Genomic DNA, 27,707 nt, shown 5'->3' with positions numbered 1-27,707 from the left:
GGAATTTTCTCCCCAGTTAAATTCTATACAACATAATTTGGTCCTTCCATATAAAATTACCAAAAACATGATAATAAAACATTCATCTGAATTCATTAGAACCATTTATGAATACAGAACCTGATCTTGTGGGGGTTCTAAAGCCCTTGACTCCCAGTGGCTTCTGGGGGAATTAAGAGCTTTCAGCATCTCTCAGTTGGGAAAGTTGACAAAGTAGACAGATTACAAACTGATTTCATGCTAGCCTGATCTAGATTTGAATGGATGTCCATTACTGAGAATCCTCCACAGCCTCCCTTACTCTTCTGCCAACTATAAATTAGAAAGTGCTGAAGTACATATTACTTTGTGCGTATATACCAAAAATAAAATGTAAAAAATTGTTTTCTTGACAGCATCCTATAAAATGTAGGATTCTACAAAATACATAAACATAATTATTTACTATCTATAGCAGCCATCCCTCCAGGCAAAATTTTCTTTATGAAAATTCCATAATCTTCTTCTGTTTGCTCCCGATAACCTCCAATAATCTTAATTCCTGTTGAAAAATAGATATAAGCAAGAAACTGGTCATTCCCTCCACTGCACCAAACATGTTTAGCCAAATAGCACAACAAAGTAAGAAACTTCAACTCCCACTGATACCAGTGTGAACTGCAAACATCCAATGTGATTTCACTCTTTTAGAATCAAATATGTAATCTAATTACCTAATCCATTTTGACAGTCAGAAAAAGTAATGCGATGAACAGCTCGATTGATTCCGTAAGGTCCCATAATAGTCCTAAAAACCAAACAAAATCAGAGCTGTTGCAATTTTAGTCATGAAGATTCACTAAAAGAGATATAAATGTATACAAACTACAGTGATTTCTATTATATTTCTAGTAGGGGGGGGGGGAAGCAAACATGCTTTCTTCACTGGGTATTGTAAATATTGTGCAGGTCTGTAACATATGGCCAGAAAGGGTTAAGCAGCTCAGGCTAAATAACCCAGATTCAACCTTTAAGGGACACACTGGTAGCTAACCTTTGTGTTTTTCTGTGTTTACATAAATTACTAGAAGATTTTTCCAGTATTTTCTGTATAATTTTATGAATCCCCATACGGGAGGGAAGGCACTGCAGCCCCCCCAGCCTCCCTGGCCCTCCTAGAAGCTGCCTAGGGCAGTGGTTCCCAACATTTTAGGCTCTGCAGACTGACAAACCCATTCACAAACTTTTGGTGGACCAGCAACATTTTATTTGTATATTTACTCTGCAAATAATGAATATGCAAATAAAATGTTGCCATCTGCCTAGCGCTAACTCATTCCCTTACTCCTAACATCCTTCGACCCTCACCCCTACAGCCCATGTCAACACCCTCTTGCCCTGTGTCAACAGCCTCACCCACCAACCCTTTTCCATTTGCCTCTACCCCACCTCCACACTCCCCAGAGCGTGACTATCCGTAGGTTACTGCCATGTGAGCAGGGGGAGCAGCCTTCCTCCTTCGCACCTCCTCTTTCCCCAAGTGAGTCTTGAGCCCCCTTGGGTGGGGGGAGCGCGAAGCCCCAGCCAGCCGCCATTACTGAGGGGGAAAGAAGGAGGGAAGAGCCTCCTGCTCTGCTTCCCTCTTACCGCCATCTCAGCCCCAACACTACCACTGGCAAAAGCGGCCACGTAGGCAGGGGGAACGGCCATTGGCAGCATGCGTGCTCTCTCCAAGCACGTGTCCACAAGTGCGTCCCCTCCTGCTCTGCCTCCTCCTGCCACTGCCTCCACATGGCACCAGTTCACAAACCAGCAGTTGGGAACCTCTGGCTGAGGGAGTGGGAGACTCAGATCTTGGTCAGTCCTGGGGTGGAGGTGGCACCCCCAGCCAGCCCCTTTCACCTGCCTGGTCATACTGTCTCTTTTCTGTGTGGTTTCATGAGAAGCTATCCCATTCCAGGCACACTCATTTTCCTGGCGCAGACAAACCCTTATTTTGGTTATGTTAATTTATGGTGAGTGGAAGCCATGAATTTGGTGTTCCTAGCTACCATTTAGGAGAAGTTCTTGAACAGGTAGACAGACGGACAAATGCATGCACAGACAGACAAACTAGATAGCAGATACTGCAGAGGCCTAAGGCTGGGTTACTTTTAAGGGAAACATGTTGTGGTTTGGGGTAACCAGTAAAGTATTATAGAAGCTGTTTAGTGCTGGCTTAATAAATCTAAATTCTGGAATATCCATCAGCTTTGTGGACTGTCTGGCCCATTCTTTGTAGTTTACCCTGAGTAACCTCTCTGTGGCTACCTTAGGGTCTCAGTCACAAGAATACGCACAGGAACTAGCTGTATGGGGGGTACTGAAGCACCCCCAGGCTACCAATCTAACATCTGGGGACCCAACTGCCAACCCCACGTGTCAGGGTCCAAGATATCAGGGGCTCTGCTGCCAGCCCCACATGCTGAGGTTCTGTTTTGAGCCTCGTACACCAGGGGCATCTGCTGATGGCCCCATGCCTAGGGTCCCAGCTACTGGCACTGCATCCTGAGGCTTTGCTTCTAGCCTCAGCTGTGGGTGGGAGTGGACAGGGATAAGGAGGCATAGCATCCCCAATTTTTAAAATGTTCCTGTGTCATTAGTCACAAGGAAAAAAAAAACTCTGGCATTTTAATATAAAAATAAAAGTAAAGTAGTGCTGTTTAACTACTGTGGAGGTTTTGGTTTGGTTTTTTGTAACAGTGTTTTGACCAAATCCTGACGTCCTTACTTAGGATGACAGAACAGAGGGTTAATAACAACAACAACAACAACAACCCTGGTCTAATTTAGAACAAGATAGTTGGCAACCATGAGAGGTTTCATTAAAGTGCTTAAAACGAAAATACTCCATGAAAATGTTTCCAAAGTGTAGGGGAGAGCATAACTCTCTAAACATTCATTGCTGGTGGTGGTGTTCATAACATCTCTTTTTCTCATCAAATAATATTCTCTCTCTCAGTCTTTCCCTCTGCATATATTTCTCTCAGTCTTTCTCTCTACATATATTTATGAAAGCCCCACTCTTAACTCCACCTCCAAACACAGAATGCCAGAGGTGAAAATAAGGGCAGACTGTCTGAGCTGTCAGACAGCAGAGGATTTTTTATGTTCTTGAATATCATGATGAAAATAATTAAGGAAAAAAAGTCACAAAATAAAATGATAATCTTGGGGCCTGAATGTATAATCACATAGGAAATATTTCCAAGGCTAAGGTGGCAACAAACAATGCATTAAAAAACTGCATTGTTTTTTGGTACTAGCTAGCCAAACGTAATTTGTTATGTACATTTTCATTCAAGTGCAGGCCACTTGAATTGCAAAAACGCCCTTTCAATTTTTAGGGAGGAAAACAGCAGCACTGCTTAGATTTTTCTGCTATGCCATAACATAAATAATGTTGTAAATTAGATGGATACTTCTATTTTCTACATCATGATAGCAAAGTGAAGCGGAATAACTACAATACACAATGAAGAGAAAGAAGATCAGAGTGGAGGACACAGACTCAAAGCCTCCAATCCCGCACACAGCCACGCTAAATGCTGGGTATTTCTGCCAGCACTGGAGTTGGTGTCAGGGCAAGCTGCAGACCCATGCAAGAGTTGGAGGAGAGGAGAATCCAGATGCAAAGTAACATCCTGAAACTAAGTTCATCCCATGTTGGGGTGTATATATTCAATTCAGCTCCCTCTCCTTTTTGCACAACAGAAATGAATCAACTCTGCTGTCAGGGACCTCTGCATCTATGGAAGAGGAGGAATTACTTGCTCCACAGGGTTCATTGTGTCATATGCAAGACAAGTGGCACTGTGTTGCATCAGTATTATCTAGGTACATGCTTTAAGTAACCTGAAGACATTAGCTTAAAGGAGTACCCAAAAGTAGAGAAAAGACAGCCACCGCAGTAGACCCGCAAACTTTTCTCTTGTTTGAGAGTCCTTAAAAACTTGCTAAATGAGCCTTTCCATCTAGTCACCAGAAGGAACTAAAAGGAAATACTGTACTATTTTTAAAAGAACTGTTCCTCAAATGCTCCTGAGAACTTGCTTTCATCCCAATATCTATTCTGTAAACTCAAACAAAATTATGAAACCTAATTAGTATATTTTATCACTATCAGAAATGGCAATGTATTTGTTGGAATAATTTATACTAGTATTGCTCAGTGAGAATTCATTTTTGTAAGCAGTGCACAATTGAGCAAATCTATGATTAAATGGTGATAATTTGGAAAGCAGGAAATATTTATTCTGGAAAAAGACATTTTTATTTCTTCTCTCTCTCTAATTTTTCCCCACATGGAATTTTTAAAAATGATTAATTAATTAATATCTATAAAGGGCTTTGAAACTGAAAAGTGATATACAATAGACTTCCGATAATCCGGAACCTATGGGACCTAGGTGGTGCCGGATTATCAAATATGCCGGACTATCAGGAGGTACTTTAAACTGGTTATATATATATATACTGTATATAAAGTGTTCTTAACCCTTTTTTACTGTACATACTGTATACAGTATACTGTAATGTTTAGTTTTTTAAAGCCTTTTTTTTTAGACTTTTTGCTCAGTTCAGCTGCTGCCACTGTTGCCTTGTGACTCATTTTTTTGCCAAAGCTCACTCACTAGGCTCTTGCCATTTTGATTCCGGACTATCAGGAGTGCCGGACTATTGGATGCCGGACTATTGGAGTTTTACTGTATAAACAAGGTGCTTAATTTTAATGTACCGGTGTGCCATAGATGGGTGTTTTGATGATTGAAGCGTTCAGAAAATAAGAATCACATCACTTTTGAGTTAAAACAGAGATTCTCAGACTTAACTGTCAGAAGGTGGGTCATGAACAAATGAATACATGACCCATGGGGAGAGGAGCCGCAGCTCAAGCCTCACTGCCCCAAATGGGGCAAAAGGGGACCACAGCCAAAATCACTCTGCCCTGTTAAGGGATGAAGGGATTAGCTTAAGCCCCGGGTTCCAGCAAGTCTAATGCTGGCCCTGGCAATCCCTTTAAAATGGGGTTGTGACCCACTTTGGGGTCCTGGCACACAGTTTGAGAACTGATGCGTCAGAGTAAAACACTATGAAAGTGTAAAAGAGAAAAATGCTCTGACTCAGCAGTTCTCAAACTGTGGGCAAAGTCTTTCAATATGGCCCACCCCAACAGGACTCTCAGTCATGGAGCAGCCCCACACTGCTTACATTGGCGGGAAAGCAGAGAGCCACATGGAACAGCTAGCCACTTGGAGCATGGGGCTGCAGCAGGCAGGGAGCCAGCCTGAGGGTTGCGGGGCTGCTGCTCAGGCTGCTGCTGGGCTGCTGCTCAGAAGTCACCTAGGCAAATGCCTCCCAGCTAAAGCCTGCCTCTGGCAGCCCACCCCATTCCATATCCCAACTCCCTACCCCAGGCCACTACCCCCTCCTGCTCCAGGTCACCACCCAAACCCTCTGCATTCCCCTCCCCGAGGTAACAACTCCCTCCCAGCCCCTGAACTTCCTCCTACACCTCTCCCCAAGCCAGAATCCTCTCCTGTACCCATAGCCTCGCAGACCCTGAATCTCAATCCTGTTCCCCATTTCAAAATCCCCTCCTTCACCCAAACTCTCTCTCAGACCCCACACCCTCTCCTGCCCCCCAATCCCCGTTATCTCGAGCTCCCTTCTGCACCCAACCTCCAATACCAGATCCTGCACCTCCTCCATAGAAAAATGCAGCCCTTGACCACTAACTAAAGTCTTGGAATGGCCCCCCCACCAAAAATTATTGCTCACCCCTGTACTATGGTCTCATATAGTATACTGTAATGCTAGTGCTCTCAAACATCTTTAATTGCAACACAGCACCCACTGCTTGTCATATTAAAAAGCCAGAGAGATTATGTATTTTTTATTTTAAAAAAATAAAGAAAAAGGAATAAAGATCTGAGCTCAAACCTTTTTCCCAGTAATTGCTTTCAATACACTAGAATAGCCATAAAGAACACTTACTTTCCCCTGACCTTTTGACACTAATCCAAACACGAGGGCTACGTCTACACTGGCCCCTTTTCCGAAAGGGGCATGCTAATTTTAAACTTCAGAATAGGGAAATCCACGGGGGATTTAAATATCCCCCGCGGGATTTAAATAAAGATGTCCGCCGCTTTTTTCCGGCTTGTAGATTCCTACTTTGAAGTAGGAATAAGAGATCCTCCGGAATAGGGCTTTATTCCGGAGGATCGGGCCAGTCTAGACGCTTTTTTCCGGCTTATCTACAAGCCGGAAAAAAGCGGCGGACATCTTTATTTAAATCCCGTGGGGGATATTTAAATCCCCCGCGGATTTCCCTATTCTGAAGTTTAAAATTAGCATGCCCCTTTCGGAAAAGGGGCCAGTGTAGACGTAGCCAGGCTGAAAGATGGTGGATCTGTTTATGTCAATAAACAGGTCTTTGGTTTATAAATATTTTAACAATAAGCAGCCTGTAATAGTCTTAAAGTCAATTTCACAACAACAATAATTTTTTGTAAATTAGCACACAAAAATACCATAAACTGTGGAGTTCAATCTTGAAGTTCTTATATAAGGGAAATTTCTTTTCTTTAAGGATTTATGGGATTGGAACTGAGATTAACTTTTCAGTATTTAAAAGTAACAGAGAAACCATCAAGAATGATAGAGCCTAAAACACACACTGAAACATTATAAAATAATTTTTAAAACCTAACTTGGGTAGGGGATACTTCCAATTAAAAGTAATCTTTTAAATATCTAACTGCAAACTGAATATGGGAAATATCTTTTAAAAGACTTACGTACTGTACAATAAGATGCTGCTACAGTAAAAATATAAGAAACAACCTTCTGTAGGGAGAAGTATAAGGTGTCACTAAAATGATTTATAATTTATATACACACACCCCATCAGCAAATATATATTATGAACGACGGAGATTAAAGAACAGCACAAAGTGTGAATTAACAATAGAGCATTAAGTTGTTTCTGTACTATTACTTTCACTAAAAATTACCAAGCTACTCTACATGTATGTGGTATTGAAACCATGGGAACACAATGGATACAAAAAGTAAACTTATGAAGTCACCCAATAGTATGTAAAATGTGGGGAAAGGTTGGAATGGAAATGATTGCTCATAAAATTTTGAAGAAAACCACTGATAATTCAAAATGGAATAAATAAAAATCAGATTGAATAAATTACTTTTTAGAGGGTTAGTTATAGCTGTCATTTTAACATGTATAACTGTACAGCAATTCAGAGCACAAACTTCGCAATTAACATTCCACAAGACTCTCCTCAATTCATTAATTTTAAAATGACTTTGTTAGACTTTCTGAATAAGAGTGGGATTTTCAAAAGTTATCAAGTGAAGCAAGAGAACAAACCTTATTGACTTTCACTGTGAGTTACGTTCCAGCATCACTCAGGGCCAGATCTTTAACTTGGGAAATTGTTATAGCACTAGTGAAGAGAATGATCTATGACCATTTACACCAGGTGAGAATCTGGTCCTAAGAGGTTTCTGAAATTCTTACCCCAGTATTTTTCGTGTAATCAGAATAAGCAATTAAGGTTGATTATTTAACATTTAAAAATGATAAATGCCCTGCTCAATAATAGTAAAAGGACATACAAAAGAAAACCGGGCTTTGCTAAGAGGAACCTGTAGCAGCTATATAAGTAATTTAAAACACATTGTAGTGTACTTTGTAAAAGAAAAAACAGACGAAATCTGATCATTAATATACACCAAACAATATTTGATATGTCTTTCTTTTTGCTCCTACAAAATCTTGTCAAAATATTATTAAACAATTTAAGATATTGAGAAAAAACAAGGGAAAATAGTGAATCTTGACACCAAATAATACTCAAGTGAGGCTACAGAACATGTGTGCTATATGTATAATTGAGTGATGCTGGACTTTCTCAGAAGAAACAAAAACTTCACAACCCAAGTAATATATTTAGTGCCAGAACAGATTCCGAGTACCAACAGCTGTAGAATAAGATGATAAGGGCTATTAAAACTAAATCTTCAGTATTTTATTCTGTTGTTTTGTTACATACAATGTACTGTATTAGGAGGATTTAAAAAGCTTGATATTCTACTGTACCCACACAAAACAGAAAGAAACTGAAAGGAGTCACAGCTTTTAAAATATCTTTACTACACTTTCACTAGTTCATATACTATAAAAATGCTATTAAAACCTAATGGTTTGGCATACCAGTACAAGAGAGAGAGCCCATCAAAATGCTCTGGTTCATCTTCATCCATAAGTAATAACAGGGACATTCTTCAAGACACCAGTAAAAAGAGGAACAAATGCATTCAAAAGACACTCAATATTTCCAGTACATAGGATCAATTACACGCAGGACAATTTCTTTTATCAACTAAAAAAAAAAAAAAATCTCAACAGACAGACTGAGCTGGGTGTCTCTATTTAATCTCGTCTGAAACCCTGTGCGTCACATGGGCTAATTCACCTATCAAAGCAATGTTTACTTTTTTCCTGGGATGGGATGTGGATTTGTAACAACCTTCAAGTCTCATAAAATGTGCAAATGTGATAAAAATTACATGCATTTGCATGAAGGATTATATGATAATACTGCAGGTCCATCTGGCAGCAGACAGGTCATGGAGAAGCTACATCTTTTTGACATATCCTAGAATTCACCCCCATGATCCTCAAGATATGGTCAAGTACAATATACAGCTAACACCCTCTCTTTGATCTTTTTAAAGCAATCTCCCTAATAGATTGGATTACACCCACAAAAAGAAAGCTAACTAAGCAACAGACAAAATCTATCTCAAGATGGTCTCAGGATCATCTCATCTGAAGAAGTGGGTTTTGCACACGGAAGCTCATGATACTATATACATTTTTATTAGTCTCTAAGGTTCCACAGGACTACTTGTTTTTAAAAGTTGTTTTTAAAGTTACAGGCTAACATGTCTATCCCTATGAGACTGTTAAGCAACAGGCAAATAAGCTACCCATGAAAGGAATACCAAAGACTCTCAGAAGATTTCATTCCACACTTGTGCACTCTCAGTCCTGACAGTGACTTACAGCCAAGTTTAAAAATATAACACTAGTGTTTTCATCCACAGCAGACAAGAGTTAATGCAGAACCAGGAGTATTACTTAGATAATTGACTCTTTTTATACAGACTAAAGTAAATGCTTTAGACAAATATTTTCCATGTGTGCTCTTTTAACAGATGATGATAGTAAAATGTAAGGAAGATTTTCCTGTTCTTCTGTCTTTTTCTCTATGATCAAGTAAGCCAAAAATAAAATTACCTTTTAAGTCACATTTCTGAAATTTCCTCAAAGACTCTTTCTAATATTCCTCTCTTTCTCTTCAATTCAGTTTCATAATCCTGCCTTTTACTTTGTTTTCTTAAAGGGACAGACATAGTGACAAAGAGCAGAGGTGATATTTTATTTAGATACTCACAGAATAGTCAGATTACTTCTCAATTCACAGTACAAAGTAACCACGAGGTGATGAACTTTCATAAAATCATGTAAAGGATTCTTAGAAAGTGTCTCAATTTTCAGTGTTAATATCTTGAAACACTTCTTTTAAAGAATTGCAAAAAGCAAATAGATTTTCAGTGTCTGTCTACTCTAGATAAAATGTAACAGGCCTACAGCAAGCATGCATGAAGGAATGTACTATGAAAGTAGCCTCATCTGGGTTACAAGAAGGGTACAGGTCAAGCTAAAGGGAAAGCTGTAGAGTTGTTCTCCTTAGTCATACAAGATCTGTCTGGGATCAGGGATCATACTCTAGTTAAGAGCGAGATTAGTATGGTTTTTAAGAAATTCAACTTCTAATATTTTGGCAAAATAATGTTCATTGCCATTTTAACTTTTCACAATGCTTTTTGTAGAGGTAGAAAATGAATATGTAAAGTAACATCACCACTTCCTCCCGCAAAATTTGACTAAAGAACTTAATTCACCTTTCATTTCTTTGTAAAATAAAATACACTGTTTCTGTGTTTCTCACTTCTGAGAACTTAGTTTCAACAGTAAATGAATCCCCTCTAAAGAAGAGACCAGCACTGTGAGAAGACAGCAGCTGCTAGTGTCTGGAACTGCACAGCAGGGTGTCACGGCTATCCTAGAAATGGAAGCACATGCCACAGAGTGCTCCTTCTTAAAGTTGTAGTGTGCACATTCAGCTGAAACTTCATTTTTATCAGGTAAGGCTTTTAAAAATCTTTTCCACTGTAAGTACTGTTCTGTTCTGGGTACACACAAATGTAAAGAGACTGTACCTTAAGGAGATTATTGTCTAAATAAACAAGGTAGACAAACATTGGGAATATAGATGGGGTTCAGAGAGGTAAAGTGACTTGGGGGTTACACATCAAATCACTAGCTGAGCTGAAACAGAACCCTGATTCCCACCATGTGAGGAGTTCCACTGGGATCATTCACATAAGAGCAGTGACCTGGATTTGGCCATGTACAGATTTGTTATACCAGTTTAGCTTCGCCAGTGTTAGCAACATTAGGAGCTTTGAAGCGGACAGGCCATTAGTGTTTTAAGCACCATGTCCTGTAACCTTGCTCAGACAATATCTAATTGCCAAGGTGCTTTTAATACTAACAGACTTTCTACAGCAACACTCCCAACTGTTACTAAAGTTATTGTAATTGATTCAGCTGTATCAACAGTGGGAATTTTCTGCAAAAATATCTCTTTTATAGGCAAAGCTTTGTTGATATTAGGGTAAGCTAAACAACAATAATAGGTTTTCTATTAAACTGGTAAAAATGTCATTTGAGTACATACTCATAAGAATAAAATCACAAACAGATGTTCATTTCTTTTAAACCCAGGATAAGAGATGTCCTTGCAATATATAACCAGAATTCCACCTTTTCTGTGCAAGTTAAATTTCAAGAGGTGAAAAAGGTCTTTTCTAAAATTCAGAAAAGTTGGATTCATGCTATACAAACTCCATCAAAAAAGATAATTATATTTTTAAGCCTTCTTAGATTATTTATTAGATATATTATAGTTCCCTACTTATCCTTCTCAAATCAACTTGTTCCTACCCTTGTCCATCTTTTGTGGCAGTTTCTCAAACAATTACATTCATCATGCCTTCTTCTGGTTAGCATTGTTCAACCTCTCTGAACTCATCTGCAAGGCCCACCTTTTTTAAAGTCCCTCTTTTGCCACCTTTAGTGAATCCCTTTGATTCATACAGAAAGACACTTTTGTTGCTTCTCTTGCTTGATCTCTGTCAGTCTATATCCATCTCTCTTTCAGACAAACTCCTTTGGGCATAGATCATTCCTGGTTGTATGCTTGGAAGGAACCTAGGGGTATGTCTACACTACCCTCCTAGTTCGAACTAGGAGGGTAATGTAGGCATACCGCACTTGTGGAATGAGGAGTAACGGTAGTTCGGACTAGGAAGCCTAGTCCGAACTACCTAGTCCGTGCCGTGTGTAGCCGCGCGGCACGGGGTTCGAACGAGCCGGGATTTAAAAATGGCGGCGCCCGTCTTATGAAAATGAAGCCCAGGAAATTCAAATCCCGGGCTTCATTTGCAAGTGCGGTATGCCTACATTACCCTCCTAGTTCGAACTAGGAGGGTAGTGTAGACATACCCTACCTTATACATAAAGTGATGATAATGGAAAATGAAATTTCAATACTTGTTTCCTGTTATTCTAGTATATACAGATAAGAACACATGTTACACAAAGAGATTAAGATTCTTTTTTCAACAATTATAAATTAAAAATTACTGATAGTATCATTTTGTGATCCCTTTTCTAGAATTATATTTTATTACCAGTTAGTAACTGAGGTTAGAAATATCCAAGTAATTTATCATCAGCTAAATAATCCTGTAATCCTTGGTAGCAAGAGGCATGGAATGCTTTCATAAAAAAAAGCCAATGATAAATTAAATCAGGCAAAAAAAAAATCCTACAAAAGTCAATTATATAACAGTAACCTTTCAGGTTAAAACCCTTAAAGGGTGAAAATGCATTAAGATGTTACGGCCCTTAGCCAAATGAATGTTTTGTTAAACTACCAATGATTTAAAAATGTGGAATATATGTCACTGGAAAAATTTAAACTACATTTCATTAAATGGCACTTGTTTAATCTAGAAAAAATATATTGGGCCTCAGCAACAAAGTACAGCAATGTGGATTGTTTTTGTCTATTCCCTGCACATAGCTATTTTAAACACAGGGAATACAGTGTTTTAACTTCATGTAAACCTCAATTATCACCTGAAGATGTGCATAACTGATATATCATCATATCTAAATAAACTGGAAAAGTGTGCACTTTCACACACAAAGACAATGCCCGATCTGTATGACCTATGCCTATGTCTCCAGAGAGAAACTGCGTAAATTACACACAAGGGTACTAGGGATGTAAGGAGATAGTCAATTAGTCCCTTGACTAGTCACTTCCCCCCCTTGCTGCCTCTGTCAGAGGCAGCAAGGGGAGGGAGCAGGAGCCCATGCTGGGGGAGAGCTGGCTTAAAAGCCGGTTCCCCCCAGCACCATCTCCACAGGGGTAAGGGAGTAGCAGGGACAAGGCACAAGCTGGGAATCAGCTGATACTCAGTTTGCACCCAGTCCCAGACGCTACGACTCTGCTTTTTAAATGTATTAAGAGCTGTTGGGCTCGTGCTGGGTCCCCACTTCTGTGCTTTAAGCCTGTTAATGTATTAAAAGATGGCGGGCTCTTAATAATACCATTTAAAAGGCAGAGTCGCAGCAGGGTTAGCTCCCGGGGCCCAAAGCTAACCCCGCTGCAAATCCTCTGCTTATCAACCAATCAACTAGTTGATGGAAAATCCATCGACTAGCTGATTATTTAATTATCCTATATTTGACATCTACACTGCACACTTATTTTGAAATAAACTATTCTGGAAGAAATACTCCAAAATAGCTTATTTCGAAATAGCACATCTACACTATAGGGAAGCCTCAAAATTAGTCCAAGGCAAGCTTCCCTAATGTGGACGTACTACCTCAACTTAGAGCCCCAGGAGGCACTTGGGAGGAATAATTTAGAATGGCCCTGGTGATGAGCTATTATTTGAATGGCCCTCAGGAGGAGTTATTTTGAAATAGCAGCAGTGGAGCCTCCACACTAGGGATGTTAAATTGCAAGTAATTGACTAATCAAATAGTCAATGCATTTCACATTGACTATTCCATTAGTTGATAGGGCGCCTCCGCCTTTGAAGTGTAGCAACTGCCCTAGGGCTATTGCTCCATTTCAAAGGCGAAAACACCGCATGGAGCCAGGGATCAGCTAGGCACTCCCCCACTGACCCTGGGCTCCATACAGCACTGTCACTTTGAAATGCTGTGGGGAGCCCGGCATCAGATTCCTCACAACATTTCAAAGCAGCAGCACCCTGTGAAGCCCAAGATAAGCTGGGGACTCTCCCACTGACCCTGGGCTCCATGTGGCTCTGCCACTTTGAAACGCTGTGGGGAGCCCAGCGACAGGCTCCTTGTGGCATTTCAAAGCAGCAGCACCCCATGGAGCCTAGAATCAACTGGGGACTACCCCGCTGACTCCGGGCTCCATGTGGTGCTGCTGCTTTGAAAGGCTGTGAGGAGCCCGGCGTCAGGATCTTTGCGGCATTTCAAAGTGGCAAGATATCATGGAACCCAGAATCAATTACGGACTCCCCCGCTGACCCCGGGCTCCATGCAGCACTGCTCCTTTTAATTAGTCCCTCTTCTTTCCCCTGCCCCCTTGCTGCATCTTTCTGATAGAGGCAGCAAGTGGGGGAGAAGGAACTAGTAGACTAGCCTGTCGACTATCCGATAAACATTTGCTTATCAGATAGTCGACTAGTCCTTCACATCCATAGTCCACACTACTGCTATTCCGAAATAGCTATTTCAGAATAGGCGTTATTCCTCGTGGAATGAGATTTACAGAAGTCAGAGTAAGCCTCCCCGTTATTTCGAATTTATTTTGAAATAGTGGAGTTGCTATGCAGACGCTCGCATTGTTATTTTGGAATAACGGATGTTATTAAAAATAATGCTGCTGTGTAGACACACCCAAATGACTAGTTATCCACCACCATGCTTCTTTGTACAGCACACCGAAAAGAAGAATCAACTGTATGCACATTGTTCCATGTACAACTATATACTCACTGTTTTAAAAAAACAATAATAAAGATTTCTGAAGAACCATGATCTGGTATCAATGGCAATGCAGCTAATTCTGAAGAATATTTATCTAAGTTTCTTTGGCCCTTTAAAAGGATACAGTCAAATGCAATATAGGACATTTGCATTTAATTTTCAATTGTTTTAAGAAACATGAAGAAAAATTATTTATTGATTTTGTACTTTTCTATCTGGCAAACACTGTTAACTGTTTTCTTGTTTCAGTTTCCATGCATCGGAAATTAAGATGGCTATTAATTGACCATACCAGTAGAAATTTTTGAATATGAAGTTAGTTTGCCAATACTGAGCGCACAATTTGCTGGGTTCTTCATGAGCACATCAGTCATGATACAATTCTGCATAAACTGATTGTGTATGTTTTAAATTATCATTTTTGCGGACATAGTTGGCTTGGTTATCTAGCGGTTTGAGAAAGATCTGGGAGTTAGGATTCCTGAATACCATTTACTTTGAGCTAATCATGGAAAGATTCCACTGGTTCAGTTACAGTTGATTTAAGGCTCTTAAATATAATCACTTGTAAAATTAGTATAACAGCATTTACTTTGACACAGGGTTAAGAAGTTAATAAATGTGTCTAAAATACGGATATAAAATACAAGACAAATGTAAACATTATTATGCAGAGAATACTGAGCCATAACATATAAACTCCATATTCTGCATGATCATATTGTAGCCAGCTCATTTCTAAGAGAAGCTCATTAAATAAACATCTTCAATAAACTTATAGCATGATTACTCCAAAACAAGAAAGTTTCCAAGGGAATATTGGTTGTAATATAAGCAGCTTTTCATCTTAAAGGCCTTAGTTTGCAACCAGTGGAAGATTTAATAGCTGTTTTCATTTGGAGTTTGCTCGTCTCCACCTAGTATACTTAGTGTACATGTATCTACATTAAAAAAATAACCAGAGTTGGCACAACTCTGGAACCTTAAGGCAGTCTCAGTAGGGAGACAAAGGAAAGAATAAACTTGACTGAATTATTCTCCAACCCTTAGAAGTGACAGCTCTAAAGCAGAGATGAGACACAGTTGTGTGGCAATCTGGGAAAGCTTTTTCAGTCGAAAGACAAAAGTCTTCAAATTCCTAGGCCTGAGCCATTATGAACAAGAAATTAACAATTAAAATATTTACATTTGTAAGAATTTGCTTTGGACTGTGTTATCTTCAAGAAATCAAATCACTGAAATAACATACCACCACTACCATTGCTAACAAAAGAGAACTTGATTCAGTACTGCATTACTGGGTTTACTGCATTATTAATAAAATAAAAGCAAGCAAAACTTACCTTTTATGTAAATGTAAGGACCCTGCAGAGGCCATTTTCTTAGATGAACTGCTAAATGTTTGGAATGGAAAATTCTGAAACATAAATGACAGAGCCACATCGAAGATTAAAGATTGCTATAAAAAAAGGAGACTCCACTTTTAGAAACGTGCAGACATGTTTATATTGAAATTCTCATACCATTTTTTTAAGATTGATTGTCTGAAGATAAGGGGGAAGAGATCACTTCTGGGCATAACTAATTCACACATTCACAGCTGAGGATCAAAATACCAAACACCTAATATCCTGGGCTCAGTTCTTCATTGCACCAGTATAAATCCACAGTAAATAGAGCAGCTACAGATTTACACTGGAGAAAGCCTAAAACTAGACCCTTTGTAATTTAAACCTTCTGTGAAACCCAGTACAGTAATCATGATTACCGGGGGCGGTGCCCCCTGCTCACTATGCTCATCAACCCCCGTCTCTGAGAGTAGGCAGGACCGGTTTTCCCCCCGGCCGCCACGGAAGGCCGGAGTCGCACAAGCCCCAGCCTCTCTGCCCCCATCCTGGCTGCAGTCATCCCTTGCCTCTTGGATTCCCCCCAATCCTCTCGGCCCCCCCCCCCAACTGTCTCCAGCCACAGCCAACCCCAGCCTCTCGCCCCAGCTTGAGGCCACAGCCATCCACAGCCTCTCAGCAAGATTACAGTGACAGCACCCTACGAGGGAAAGGGGAAGAGGAGCAAATCCCGAGACTCTGCGCCAGATTCGGCTTGCAGGGAAACACGCATGCTACTGTGGAAAAGGGAGAATGATGTCACTCTGTCACCCCGCAGGAAAAGGTTTTTTATATGTATATATAGAGAGAGACATAGTAAGAGGAACCCCAATATAATCCTAAAGAAGAGAATATGAACTCTGATTATCTTCCAACATTAATTACTAGAAGACTTACCCAGAACTGCCCAGGTCCTTCAGGGCTGGTGGTAGGTGTGGGATGCAGAAATCAGGACAGGGCCTTGGAGATGGGTTGAAGGACAGGGCAGAAGGCCATGAGTGTGGAGGGGTGAGAGAGTGCGGGTTGAGGGATGAGGAGGGGCTCAGGGCAGAGGGATAACATCCGGGAGGCCACCATGGGCCTTCTCTCCTCCCCCAACCAAGGGCCTTCTGTCTCTCTCTCTCCCCCCACATTCTCCCTCATGGATGCCGAGGGTGTTCTGTCTCTCCGCCCGTGGCCACCAGAGGCCTTCTCTTTCCCTCAGACCTCCCCCAACCCTCCCATGGCTTGTTGTCTCTCCCCACAAACCCCTGCCAGGAGCCTGTTGTCTCTGTTGTTTCCCCCTCTAGCCCTCGCTGAGGCTGCTTGGGGTCTTTAGGTCCCACCCCAGGCTGACAGGGGCCTATGCCTCTCCTCCAGCTCCCCCCGGTCACCAGGGTCTGTTCTCTACCTGTTCAGGTCCCCCCCTCCTGCCCCCAGCTTGCCAGGAGCCCATTGTCTCCTCCCCAAGCTCCCCCAGTTTGCCGGGGTCTCCCTACCACCCCCACCCAGTGTTGTGGCCAAGGTCTGGAAAAGGGGGAAAGGTTTTGGGGCAGGGGTGCTACGTACCGGTATGCTGGCAGAAAAGATGGCAGAGTCCCAGCCCTGCTGGTCACTCCCTTGGTGGTACAGCTCTCACCAGTGAGCTCTGTAGGATAGCTCTCCCCAGCAGGCTTGCTGCACCCTTTGCATGTTCAAGAAAACTGTCCTTTTCCCAGGGCTTCCAGTCCTGGCACAACCAAACCCTGCCCTAGCTTTAAGTTAGTGGAAGAGGAAGTTGCATACCAAATTTGGTGGCACCTAGCTCTTACTGTTTAGGAGGAGTTCTTAAACAAATGGACTCACAGACAGAAGCATTCTGAAATATACATATAGATAGAGCTTTTCCATGTTGTTCCATACACAGGACCTAATCTCATATTTTTTAAAATTCTGGGACTTGCAATAAAGCACCAGTTTTGCTTTTATAGCCTTTAAGAAAGTCAGATATACAGGTATGGGATATAAGGTGCAATTAATTGTTATTATTGATAACAAAAACTATGCAAAAAGGTCAGTCTAATAATAGCCTCACCAAAACTGTGAGTCCATGAGAAACATACCTAAATGTATTTAGGTTACAGTCATCCCATAAACTGCTGAAACATTACGAGTGCAAAAATATACTACCACTTCATTTAAAAACTAGTTCAAACATGTTGGTTTTAAGTGAACTTGTTTACTTCATCTTCCCTTGCTGTTACTATCTGTTCCTCTTTTGAATACGATTTTCACGCCTTTTGGCTGAAGAAACAAGTATCCTTGATTGTAACAAGAGTTATTCAATACTTGTCAAACCAGTATGTTACAAGAATGGACTGCTAAAGCTCATTTTAGAAGGCAGCATATCCATTAACTGCAACATTTGGTGCAATTGCCCATCACCCACTAAAGTGATACCTGAAAACAAGATGTGCCAAATATTCTGAATATGCAGCCTTACTATAGGATCTAAAGCTTTAGATTTCAGTTGTATGGGCTTTGACTTTAAGCAATGTAATAAAAGGAGCTCATAAATCATAACAATCCCAGTACAATTACAATGTCAAAATCCGGTAGAACTTGTTTTGCAACTCTGGAGCTTTCTGAAAATCTAAAACAAAAAACAATTCTCAGAAAAACAACGGATGAGTAATAATAACCTGACTTCTCCACACAGAGTTTACCAATCAGTAGAGATAAGTACCTATGCTCACAAGAGGTGTTCCAAGATTTATCCTAATAAAATATGTGAAACTCGGAATCTCTTGGATGAAAAGTTCTATGTGAAAGTACTGCATATTCTTTCATACCCATCAACTAATAAGATGATTGTGGGGTAAGTGCCCCACTGCCAAGGTTTGATACTTCCAATCTCTCCCACACTTTAAATAATGGCAAACACCCTACATCATTTACACATTTTCCATCAGTTGTTGGATGTGTAAACTGAAGTTTCTTTTTAAAGATATAGTTCAGTTTGTTCTGTCCAGAAGTATATTGTTTTAAGTTTGTGAAAATGTAAATAAAATATTTACATGAAATACTTTAAAAAAAAAAAAAAAAAAAAAAAAAAAAAGAATAAGCTTCTTGAAGGATCTTTTGCTCAAGGTTTTGTCATACAAATCAGCCACTTTTCCGGAAAAACTTGCCAGCTGTCTACACTGGCCGCTTGAATTTCCACAAAAGCACTGACTTCCTACTGTAAGAAATCAGTGCTTCTTACAGAAATACTATTCTGCTCCCGTTCAGGCAAAAGTCCCTTTTGCACAAAGCTTTTGCACAAAAGGGCCAGTGTAGACAGCTCAGATTTGTTTTTCGCAAAAAAGCCCCGATCGCGAAATTGGCGATCGGTACTTTTTTGCGGAAAAGCGCATCTAGATTGGCACGGACGCTTTTCCACAAAAAGTGCTTTTGCGGAAAAGCGTCTGTGCCAATCTAGACGCTCTGTTCCGAAAATGCTTTTAACGGAAAACCTTTCAGTTAAAAGCATTTCCGGAAAATCATGCCAATCTAGACGCAGCCTCATCCTCTCTAGATAATGCTATTTTCTCCTCTAGTGTGTGGGGGCCAGTACAGGCAGTCCCCGGGTTACGTACAAGATAGGGACTGTAGGTTTGTTCTTAAGTTGAATCTGCATGTAAGTCGGAAACTGGCATCCAGATTCAGCCGCTGCTGAAACTGACCAGCGGCTGACTACAGGAAGCCTGAGGCAGAGTTGCTCTGCTCCGGGCTTCCTGGAATCAGCCGCTGATCAGTTTCAACAAGCTGAATCTGGATGCCAGTTCTTACATACAGATTCAACTTAAGAACCTCAGGCATCCCCAAGTCAGCTGCTGCTGAAAGTGATCAGCAGATGATTCCAGAAAGCCCGGGGCAGAGCAACTCTGCCTCAGGCTTCCTGTAGTCAGCGCTGGTCAGTTTCAGCAGCGGCTGACTTGGGGACGCCTGGGGCAGAGCAGCTGGGGTGCTGCTGGGTTGCTCCAGTAGCAGCCCCAGCTGCTCTACCACAGGCGTCCGGAGAAAAGCCTGGTCTGCTGGGGGGGGGGGGAGCGCACTAGCTGCGCCCCCCCGCCCCCAGCAGACCAGGGAGATGCGGGCGGCGGACCGAGATGCACCGCGGTCCCGCCGCCCGGGTCCTCCGTGGCTTTGCTCAGCGTCTCCCTCGTCTCCAGCAGACTAGGGAGACACGGTGCAAAGCCGCAGAGCAAAGCCGCAGAGCACGCGGGCAGCGGGACAGCCCAGAGGCGCCGCAGCTGTCCCGCTGCCGGCATCCTCCGAGGCTTTGCTCCCCGTCTCTCTTGTCTGCTGGTCTCCAGCAGACCAGCAGACCAGGGAGACACGGAGCAAAGCCGCAGAGCACGGGGGCAGCTGGACAGCCCAGACGCGCCGCGGCTGTCCCGCTGCCTGCATGCTCTGCGGCTTTGCTCCCCGTCTCCCTGGTCTGCTGGAGACGGTCCCCAGCAGACCAGGGGCACCCGGAGCAGCTTTTCTCGCCCCGGAGGTCGAGGTGGCGGGACCACTGCACTCTGGGCGGTCCCGCTGCCTGCGAGCTCCGGGGCAAGAAAGCCCCATTCGTAAGTGCGGATCCGCCATAAGTCGGATCCGCGTAACTCGGGGACTGCCTGTATATAACATGTCAATGTTTTCTATCAAAATATAGGCACACCAATACACAATGGGGTGACATTGTAACATAATATCATCCATTGACCCAACTTGAGCCCTAGGCCAAAAAAAAAAAAAAGCAATCATCAGGACAATGTAGGGACGTGGTGTTCAGAAATTTGGCTTGCACCCAAGGCCAAGCTATTTGCAACCACTTGTTCAAATAACAGATGTACCAAAATGCCATTACAATGACTCTGAACTTCACCAACTGACTGCCATGCATGACTTCACAGAAAAGCACTACCACAAAATGCCTGTGTGCTGCATGAAAATACTGTGATGTAATAGGATGAACTTGTCCCAATCCCCCTTCCGCGAAGGCTCTAGAGTGCCTCGCCACAGTGCAACCAAGCACCATCATCCCATGTCATTACATTGACAGTGCTACAAGAAGACACCCTGAAAACAGCATTGCAATCCATGACAGGCTGCTTGCTTGGTCCAATGCAAATCACCTGCCATGAGGCTGTGGTGAGGTTCTGCGCAGTCCCAGAAACTCTGTGGACAGCAGGAATTACCCAACAATGGTATAATAGCATGTAGCCCCCAAGAAATGTCTCTGTACTTAGAGAGAGGTCCCTTGACATCAGCAAAAGGGCCATGAGGCCTCCCTGTGGTGGGAAACCCCTGAAGCCTGCACAATCTTCTCAATGCTTCACCAGATGATCCTGCAGAAGCAACCACCATTTTTGCTGGGGACAACCTTGTGGGAGGAGCAGTGTGTGTCTTGCGGGGTGATTCTCCCCCCCCCCCCCCAAAAATCAGACCAATTTGGGAGAAGTAGCGTGCTCCCCGGGCTGTTTCTGAAGACACGCTTCAGTGGCTGTCCGTGCCATGTCTCCATTGAGAAGGGCTTCCCGTCCCTGGGCCAGCCACAAGGAGAGTTAGGGTTGCCAACTCTGACAAACTAATTATTTTGAGCGATAATTATTCTGAGCCCCAGATCACCAGAGGTCACACACCCCCAATACTGTGGGGGGCCAGCTTCCAGCCTGGGGGGGGGAGTGGCAGGGTCAGGTGGGCACCAGCAGCAGGGGCCCACCCCTCCTCCCACCACGTCCCCTGCCAGTGAGGGGGGGCGGACCTCTGCTGCCAGCCCCCCCTCGCCCCCCCAGGATGCCTTGGTTGGCGGAAGAGGCGGGGCCTGCGGCTGTCCTGACCCTTCCCCATTAGCACCTCTAGGGTCATTTTCAACTGTCCCTGGGAGAGCGAAGCCAACTTCAGGAGGTTCCAGGCCAATCCTGGGGAGGGGGAGGGGGAGGGGGAGGGGGAGGGGGAGGAGTTGGCAACTCTACGGAGAGCTTCTCCCACGCAGAGCGCTCCCTGCTAGCTGCCCCGCCCCATTGCCAGTGTCCCCGCCCGCTAGGGCTGCCAACCCTTCAGGACTGTCCGGGAGCCTCCCGGAATCCAAGCTTCTCCCTTGTGGAGCCTCCAGGATGAGTCCAATGCAAGTTGGCAACCCCTCGCCCTGCCGCCCCGCTGAGGGGAAGCAGCGTGGCCCGCTCCCGGAGTGGGGTGAGGGCGCCAGCGCCAAGCCCTGGTGACAACGACAAGGAAACCACACCCGCCAGCCGTCGGGTCCCCGGGAGGGGGCGGGGCGAGGCGTCGAAAAAACGCGAACTTACCCCCTGCGGCCGCCGTAGCCTGGGTGCGCCGCCGAGTCTGGGAGGCCCGCCCCGGGTCTCGTCCGCGCTCGCCGCTGGAATCTCGCGAGAAAGGGCGAATGACGTGCGCGAAGTACCTGCCCGCGTCACGTGTGCAAGGAGGAGGATGGGGCTGTGCGGGCGGGGCTGGGCCGGGGTCCTTCGGGCTGCCGGATCGGGCCCCCGCCTGCTCTGCCTCTGGGCCCGTGGCGCTGGGGGAGGAGCCCCGCCGCGGAGCCCTGGGGAGCTCGGCCGTTACAGCCAACGGGGCCCGAGCTGCGCCCCCCGCCGCCAGGCCTGGCCTGGGCCCCCGCAGGCGCGCGGCGTGTCGCGCCCCGGCCCTTTCGCGCGGGGCCAGGAGCAGGAGCGGCGGCGCAGGAACAAGACCGTCCTGACCTACGTCGTCGCCGCGGCCGTGGGCATGGTGGGCATGTCCTACGCGGCCGTGCCGCTCTACCGCCTCTACTGCCAGGTGAGGGCAGCGACCCCCCCTCCCCCCGGTGCCCTAAGGCTCCCTCCAGGCCGGGGGTTCCCACGCTTTTTGGCATCACGCCCCCCCCGGTTTGATTTTTGAAAAACCCTCCCACCCCCAACAGCAGCAAAACTTGTGAGCAAAGGAAAGGAACTGAACAGGGCAGCAAAACTTGATGGGGGGGGGAGGCTGGGTCGCCTCGTGCTCCCCCCCTTGAATTTTGTCACGCCCCCCCCCCAGTTTGGGAACCCATGCTCTAGGCTTAGGACAGTGTGTACGGTACCCATGACACTACATGTCTCCGCAGCGCCAGGCAGGCTGTCCCCACACTTGGCCCCTGTCGGCCGTCCCCACGCTTGGCCCCTGTCGGCCTGGCAGGGTTGAAGGTATCCAGCGCTAAGAATGCCAGTGCCGATGTGGCGGGTATTGCTTGGGCGTGTAGAGTACGGCTACCCTGCATCGTTATTCCAGAATAGTTATTTCGAAATAGCACGTCTACACTGCAGGGAAGCCTCAAAATTAGTCTGAGGTAGGCTTTCCTAATGTGGACGTGCTATCTCGATTTAGAGCCCCAGGAGGAATAACAGCCTCTCACCAGGGCCTACTTCAAAATAGCAAAAGTGGAGTATCTATACATGTCTTATTTCGAAATAGCCATTTCGGAATAGGCGTTATTTTTCGTGGAATAAGGTATACAGAAGTCGGAATAAGCCGTCCATTATTTCAAAATAATGGAATTTCTGTGTAGACGCTCGCATGGTTATTTCGGAATAATAGCTGTTACTTCAAAATAACTTTGCTGTGTAGACACACCCCTAGAGAGCTGGGTGGGCAGCAGTGGGAAACCTAGACTTGTGAGTTGGCTGCATGAATGACCTTCCTTCATCTCAGTGGGCCACAAGATGGTTGCAGCCAAGACTGGGGTGGAGTCGTTTTGCTAACTACCCTTGTTTACCTAGTATTTGGGGGATTCAGCAGTGCTCTGATTGGATGCAGAGGGAGCGCACTGGCTTTTGTGCATGTCACTTTAGTAATACCAGTCGGAAAAAAACCTACATGATGGGAGTCCAGCAGAACGTGGCAACAGTAAACAAAATGTCTCAGGCCACGCATACAACCCCAGTGGACTGTGGATTGCCTAGCACTAGTCTATAATCTATGTGCGTCTATAATCCAGTATGTCTATAATCAGGTGTGTGGGGTTCTCTACCCATCTAAATCCTGTCAGATAGAAACAGCAGTATAGAATATGTTAGGTGAGCATGCAGTGTCTATATACACTTCATGCTGCCACAAGCATCGATGTACTTTAAATGTCAGGCTCTAGCAGGACTCTGGGCCCTTCCTTTCCTCTCCTTGCCTCATCTTTCTGACCCATATATTTTAAATCAGTGTCATCCACTTGCCATTTATTGATTGTATTAGCATAACACCTAGGAACCTAGTTAATGGCTAAGGCCCTGTTAGGCATTTGCCCTGCTACTTTTTAAAATGTATTATTATTCCAAATAACAGTCAGTCTAACAGTATTATTTCCCCCCAACTTGTTTACTGTGTGTACAGTAATTTTCACTTTCTGCACTACAATCTGGTGTTTGGGTGGAACATTGCATGAAGGAGAGAGGGTAAAAATCAATTAAAGATCATTTGGTCAGGAGATTCCTAGAGGAGTGCCTGAGGCCATTTTCAAGTATTGAAATTGACTAGATCTTAAATTGGTAGTGACACCTTTAATCTTCTTTCTTAGAGGTTGAAATTGTTTACCTTCTGGTACCTCAAATACCATGAAGTTTTCAGTTTTAATATTGCTAACTACAGCTTAACTTTTTATACAGGCTACTGGACTAGGTGGGTCAGCAGTAGCAGGCCATGGTTCAGACCAGATTGAGACTATGGAACCTGTTAAAGATCGTATCATTAAGGTCACTTTCAATGCGGATGTGCATGCAAGTCTACACTGGAATTTTAGACCACAGCAAACAGAAATATATGTAAGAAATGTACACAATTCATTTAGACATTCTAGAATGATTGCTCAAAACTATAGAAAAACCTTGCAAAAATTAAAAAATCGAGGCTTCAAATGTTAACTGTTTAAAACTTGTTCTGTGATTCCCAATACATATGTTGACTCTGATCTTGAAAAGATTTAAACATGGATATGAACCTTTTTAGGATCAAGGCTATCTGTAGGCTTATTCATGGACTACTCACAAATATTTAGAAGATGGAAGAGTCTTATTTTTCAGCACTCATTCAAATAACATTACTGAAGCTACTTTCATTTGAATTAATAAATGTTCACATCACAGATTAAAAGAATATGGTGAAAGGGATTTTGCATAATTTAAAAATTGAAATGATTAAAGTATTTTTACGTACCAAATATTTTTCTTGGGTGCTGCTGTACACTTCGGATTGTAGATTAGTTTCTTAGATTTTAGAAAGGTTAATAAAAGTTGCATGGGCTGCAAACAAAGGCAAAAACACAAGTTGGGGTCCTAGTCTTGCAATTTACAATGCAGGTGGGCGTTAAAGACTACAGGGCTCTCACTGGCAGGCCAAAGCAGTCCACTTCAGCATTGTAAATTATACGTTGGGGCTCGTATCTCCTTGTCAGTATTTTTGCTGATTATTATTGGATTTTTTTTTTTTTGCCTTGAATAATATTGTTACTCTTTATAACTGGTTACCAGCTAAGGGCTCTTCTGAGATCAGTCATGTTTCTTTATCTGTTTGTTTTAATTCATTATTGAGATAATTAGTTTGATTTTTTTTTTTAATAGGACTATTGGACTTCATACCAAAGTTTATTAATTTGACATATACAAAGAACCAATCCTCTATGCTGTCATAAGGCTTCTAAAAGGTGTTGAACTACTGAAGCCAATGGGAGTATGTCTACTTACCTCTTGGTAGCAAGCCCAAGGGCTGTCCAAAGCCACAACTTCAAACCACTATCTTCACATCTGTTTTAGAAAACTAGAATGAGTCCTACTAGCCAGACCCTTTTGACCTAGGTGAGAGGCCTGCTCCAGGCATGCCCTGAAAGCCCAGTATCTTGTAGGGTAAGAGCCAAATGCAGCTGTATTATGATTAATTTGTGTGAATATTGAAACTGGTTCTCAGTACTGTTTTTAATTTACAATCGCTTTTCCAGATTCACTAATGTTGGAAATACTGTAAATAGATTACTTGTAGTGAATCAGCATTTAAGGCAGCTAAAAAAATTATTACTGTTATAAATTTAGCCACTTAAGTCTTACAGAACTTTGTGAGAATGATGTAGTAAACATAAATATAGTAATTGTGATATATATAATTTTTTTTTAAACAGGTTGTACCAGGAGAAACTGCACTGGCATTTTACAAAGCAAAGAATTCTACGGACAAACCAGTAATTGGAATCTCTACATATAACGTGGTTCCATTTGAAGCAGGACAATATTTCAATAAAATACAAGTAGGTGAAGTGTGTCACTTGGGACAATCTGTAATGACAAACATCTCCTGTCCCAACCAGCCCAATTAACACATACCAATAGCCTATCCTGTAGGCCTCTTCTCACGGGGTGACAAAGTTCACTCTGGTCTACGTGCTTGAGGGAGAAGCTGAAATGGTTTCTGTTATACAAGATGGCTTCTAGCTAAATATGAAAATGGTTTCTACAGCTTCTACAAGTCCCATTAGAGTGGCTCCCAAAGTGAAGATGATAAACTACTAGTGATCTTGAGGGCGCTTACTTAAGGCTTGAATAGTCAGAGTACTTATTGTCCACTTCAAAATTATTAAATACTTTCCTGCCAAATAGGAGAGAAGTTTGTGTCATGGACCATGTTTGTTAATACAGTATAAAGGAGAGAACCTGCTACCTCCTCATGCTCACAAATTAGGCACATGTTCCATTAGGCATTTAAGGTTATGTAGGAGCCTATCAAAGTAGGAGCAGTAGAAAAAACAACACTGTAAATGTTTTTAATAGGTAATATATATGTATTTTTTTGTAACGGTTTCTACTTTCCACCATGTACAGTGCTTTTGTTTTGAAGAACAGCGGCTTAATCCCCAAGAGGAAGTGGACATGCCTGTGTTTTTCTTCATAGATCCTGAATTTGCTGAAGACCCAAGAATGGCCAAAGTTGATCTGATAACACTTTCTTACACTTTTTTTGAAGCAAAAGGAGGACACAAATTACCCCTCCCAGGTTATCAAAAATAGACTATACAATGAATCCGTGGTTTCTTTGGTACCTAGCAGCCTGATGATCTGTCAACATTGCAAAACACATTCTTCCAAAGGCACAATAAGGACATGAAACACCACATGGAAGTATTATACAATATGAACTTATTTGTTATTATTAAACCATGACACATATGCTGTTAAGATGTGATTTTTATTCTGCTTTCTATAGAAGGACCTATGTGTCTGAACACAAAGGGGAAAGGAAACCTTCTCGCCAGGGATTAATATGACATTCCACACCCTCGTAATCATTAATGGATTTTATTCTTACAAGAGCCCTGTGACATAGGCAGTTATACCCATTTTATGAATGGAGGAACCAAGGTAAAGGGTTGAGGAAGTGATATGCCCACGCTCATGCACACATTGAGCTTAGGTCATAAATGCCACTCTAATATCCTTTCCCCCAGACCATGCTTCCTATCTTCCTTTTAGTGTATAGGCTGTGATAAAAGTAATACCAAAAGTAATGTTTCGGAGTTCTAGACATCACTAGAGTCACATTTGAAATTATGGCAGAATATCTAATTGCTGTCATTTAGGGCTCTGCAAATTGCATTTGTGTATGATTTAAGAACAGTGTGATGCGGAAGAGCTCTTGTTGCTTCCCTGTCTCTATTTTTATGCAACTTTTACATTTAAAACTATTTGTTTTTAAAGTACTTGTAAGTCACTTTCAAAACAAAAGAATGTTATTGTACTGTGTATTTACTGGCATCCAGTGTATCTTGTAATAACACATTGTGAAATCTGACTAGACTGATTAAAAAGGTTGTAATAGTTTAATGCTGAGTGTTACATTGTTCTGCTGCATAAAATGATTTTTCTTCCGTGTGGGTGAAATTCACCCTGCTGTAGAGAGTCTGAGCAAAGCCCTACCCTGTGCAGGATGTAAATTCCAGAATGAGGGCCAAATCTTGGCCCTAGAGAAGTCTATGGAAGTTTAGCCACTGACTTATCTCTTTGAATGTATATTGCAACAAACAAGCTTCCTTTGGAGTTCTGGGAGCTTTAGACAGATTATCAGAGACTGAAAATAACTTTTATTTTCTTCAGCACGTATTGCCA

The 27,707-nt window shown here is 42.8% G+C and overlaps 2 protein-coding genes across 8 annotated transcripts in view; one reads left to right on the top strand and one right to left on the bottom strand.

Moving 5' to 3' along the window:
* Positions 1-22,019, bottom strand: part of STXBP4 (syntaxin binding protein 4) — a 161,063-nt gene extending 139,044 nt beyond the window's left edge. Inside the window, exons 1-4 of one of the 7 annotated variants that reach the window (XM_075903819.1) lie at positions 21,903-22,019; positions 15,568-15,641; positions 714-787; positions 446-541 (exon numbers count right to left, since the gene is read on the bottom strand). In XM_075903819.1, coding sequence (XP_075759934.1) covers positions 446-541; positions 714-787; positions 15,568-15,602 — 205 coding nt within the window. In that variant the 5' untranslated portion in view covers positions 15,603-15,641; positions 21,903-22,019. Of the gene's footprint in view, positions 1-445; positions 542-713; positions 788-15,567; positions 15,642-15,747; positions 16,138-16,506; positions 17,097-17,157; positions 19,265-21,902 lie in introns of those variants that run through there. The other 6 variants (XM_075903820.1, XM_075903818.1, XM_006125139.4 and 3 more) reach the window with 6 other exon arrangements.
* A 28-nt stretch (positions 22,020-22,047) lies between these two features.
* On the top strand, positions 22,048-27,425 carry COX11 (cytochrome c oxidase copper chaperone COX11). The gene is made up of 4 exons (XM_075903825.1): positions 22,048-22,392; positions 24,228-24,383; positions 25,730-25,855; positions 26,427-27,425. Exons 1-4 carry the CDS (start codon positions 22,048-22,050, stop codon positions 26,610-26,612), a joined length of 813 nt encoding a protein of 270 aa, XP_075759940.1. The 3' UTR covers positions 26,613-27,425.
* The last annotated feature ends 282 nt before the right edge of the window (positions 27,426-27,707 follow it).

This window comes from Pelodiscus sinensis, chromosome 20 (assembly GCF_049634645.1).
Source record: "Pelodiscus sinensis isolate JC-2024 chromosome 20, ASM4963464v1, whole genome shotgun sequence".
Classification (NCBI taxonomy): domain Eukaryota; kingdom Metazoa; phylum Chordata; order Testudines; family Trionychidae; genus Pelodiscus; species Pelodiscus sinensis.
The sequence above is the reverse complement of the archived record's forward strand: the minus strand, read 5'-3'. Positions and strand labels throughout refer to the sequence as shown.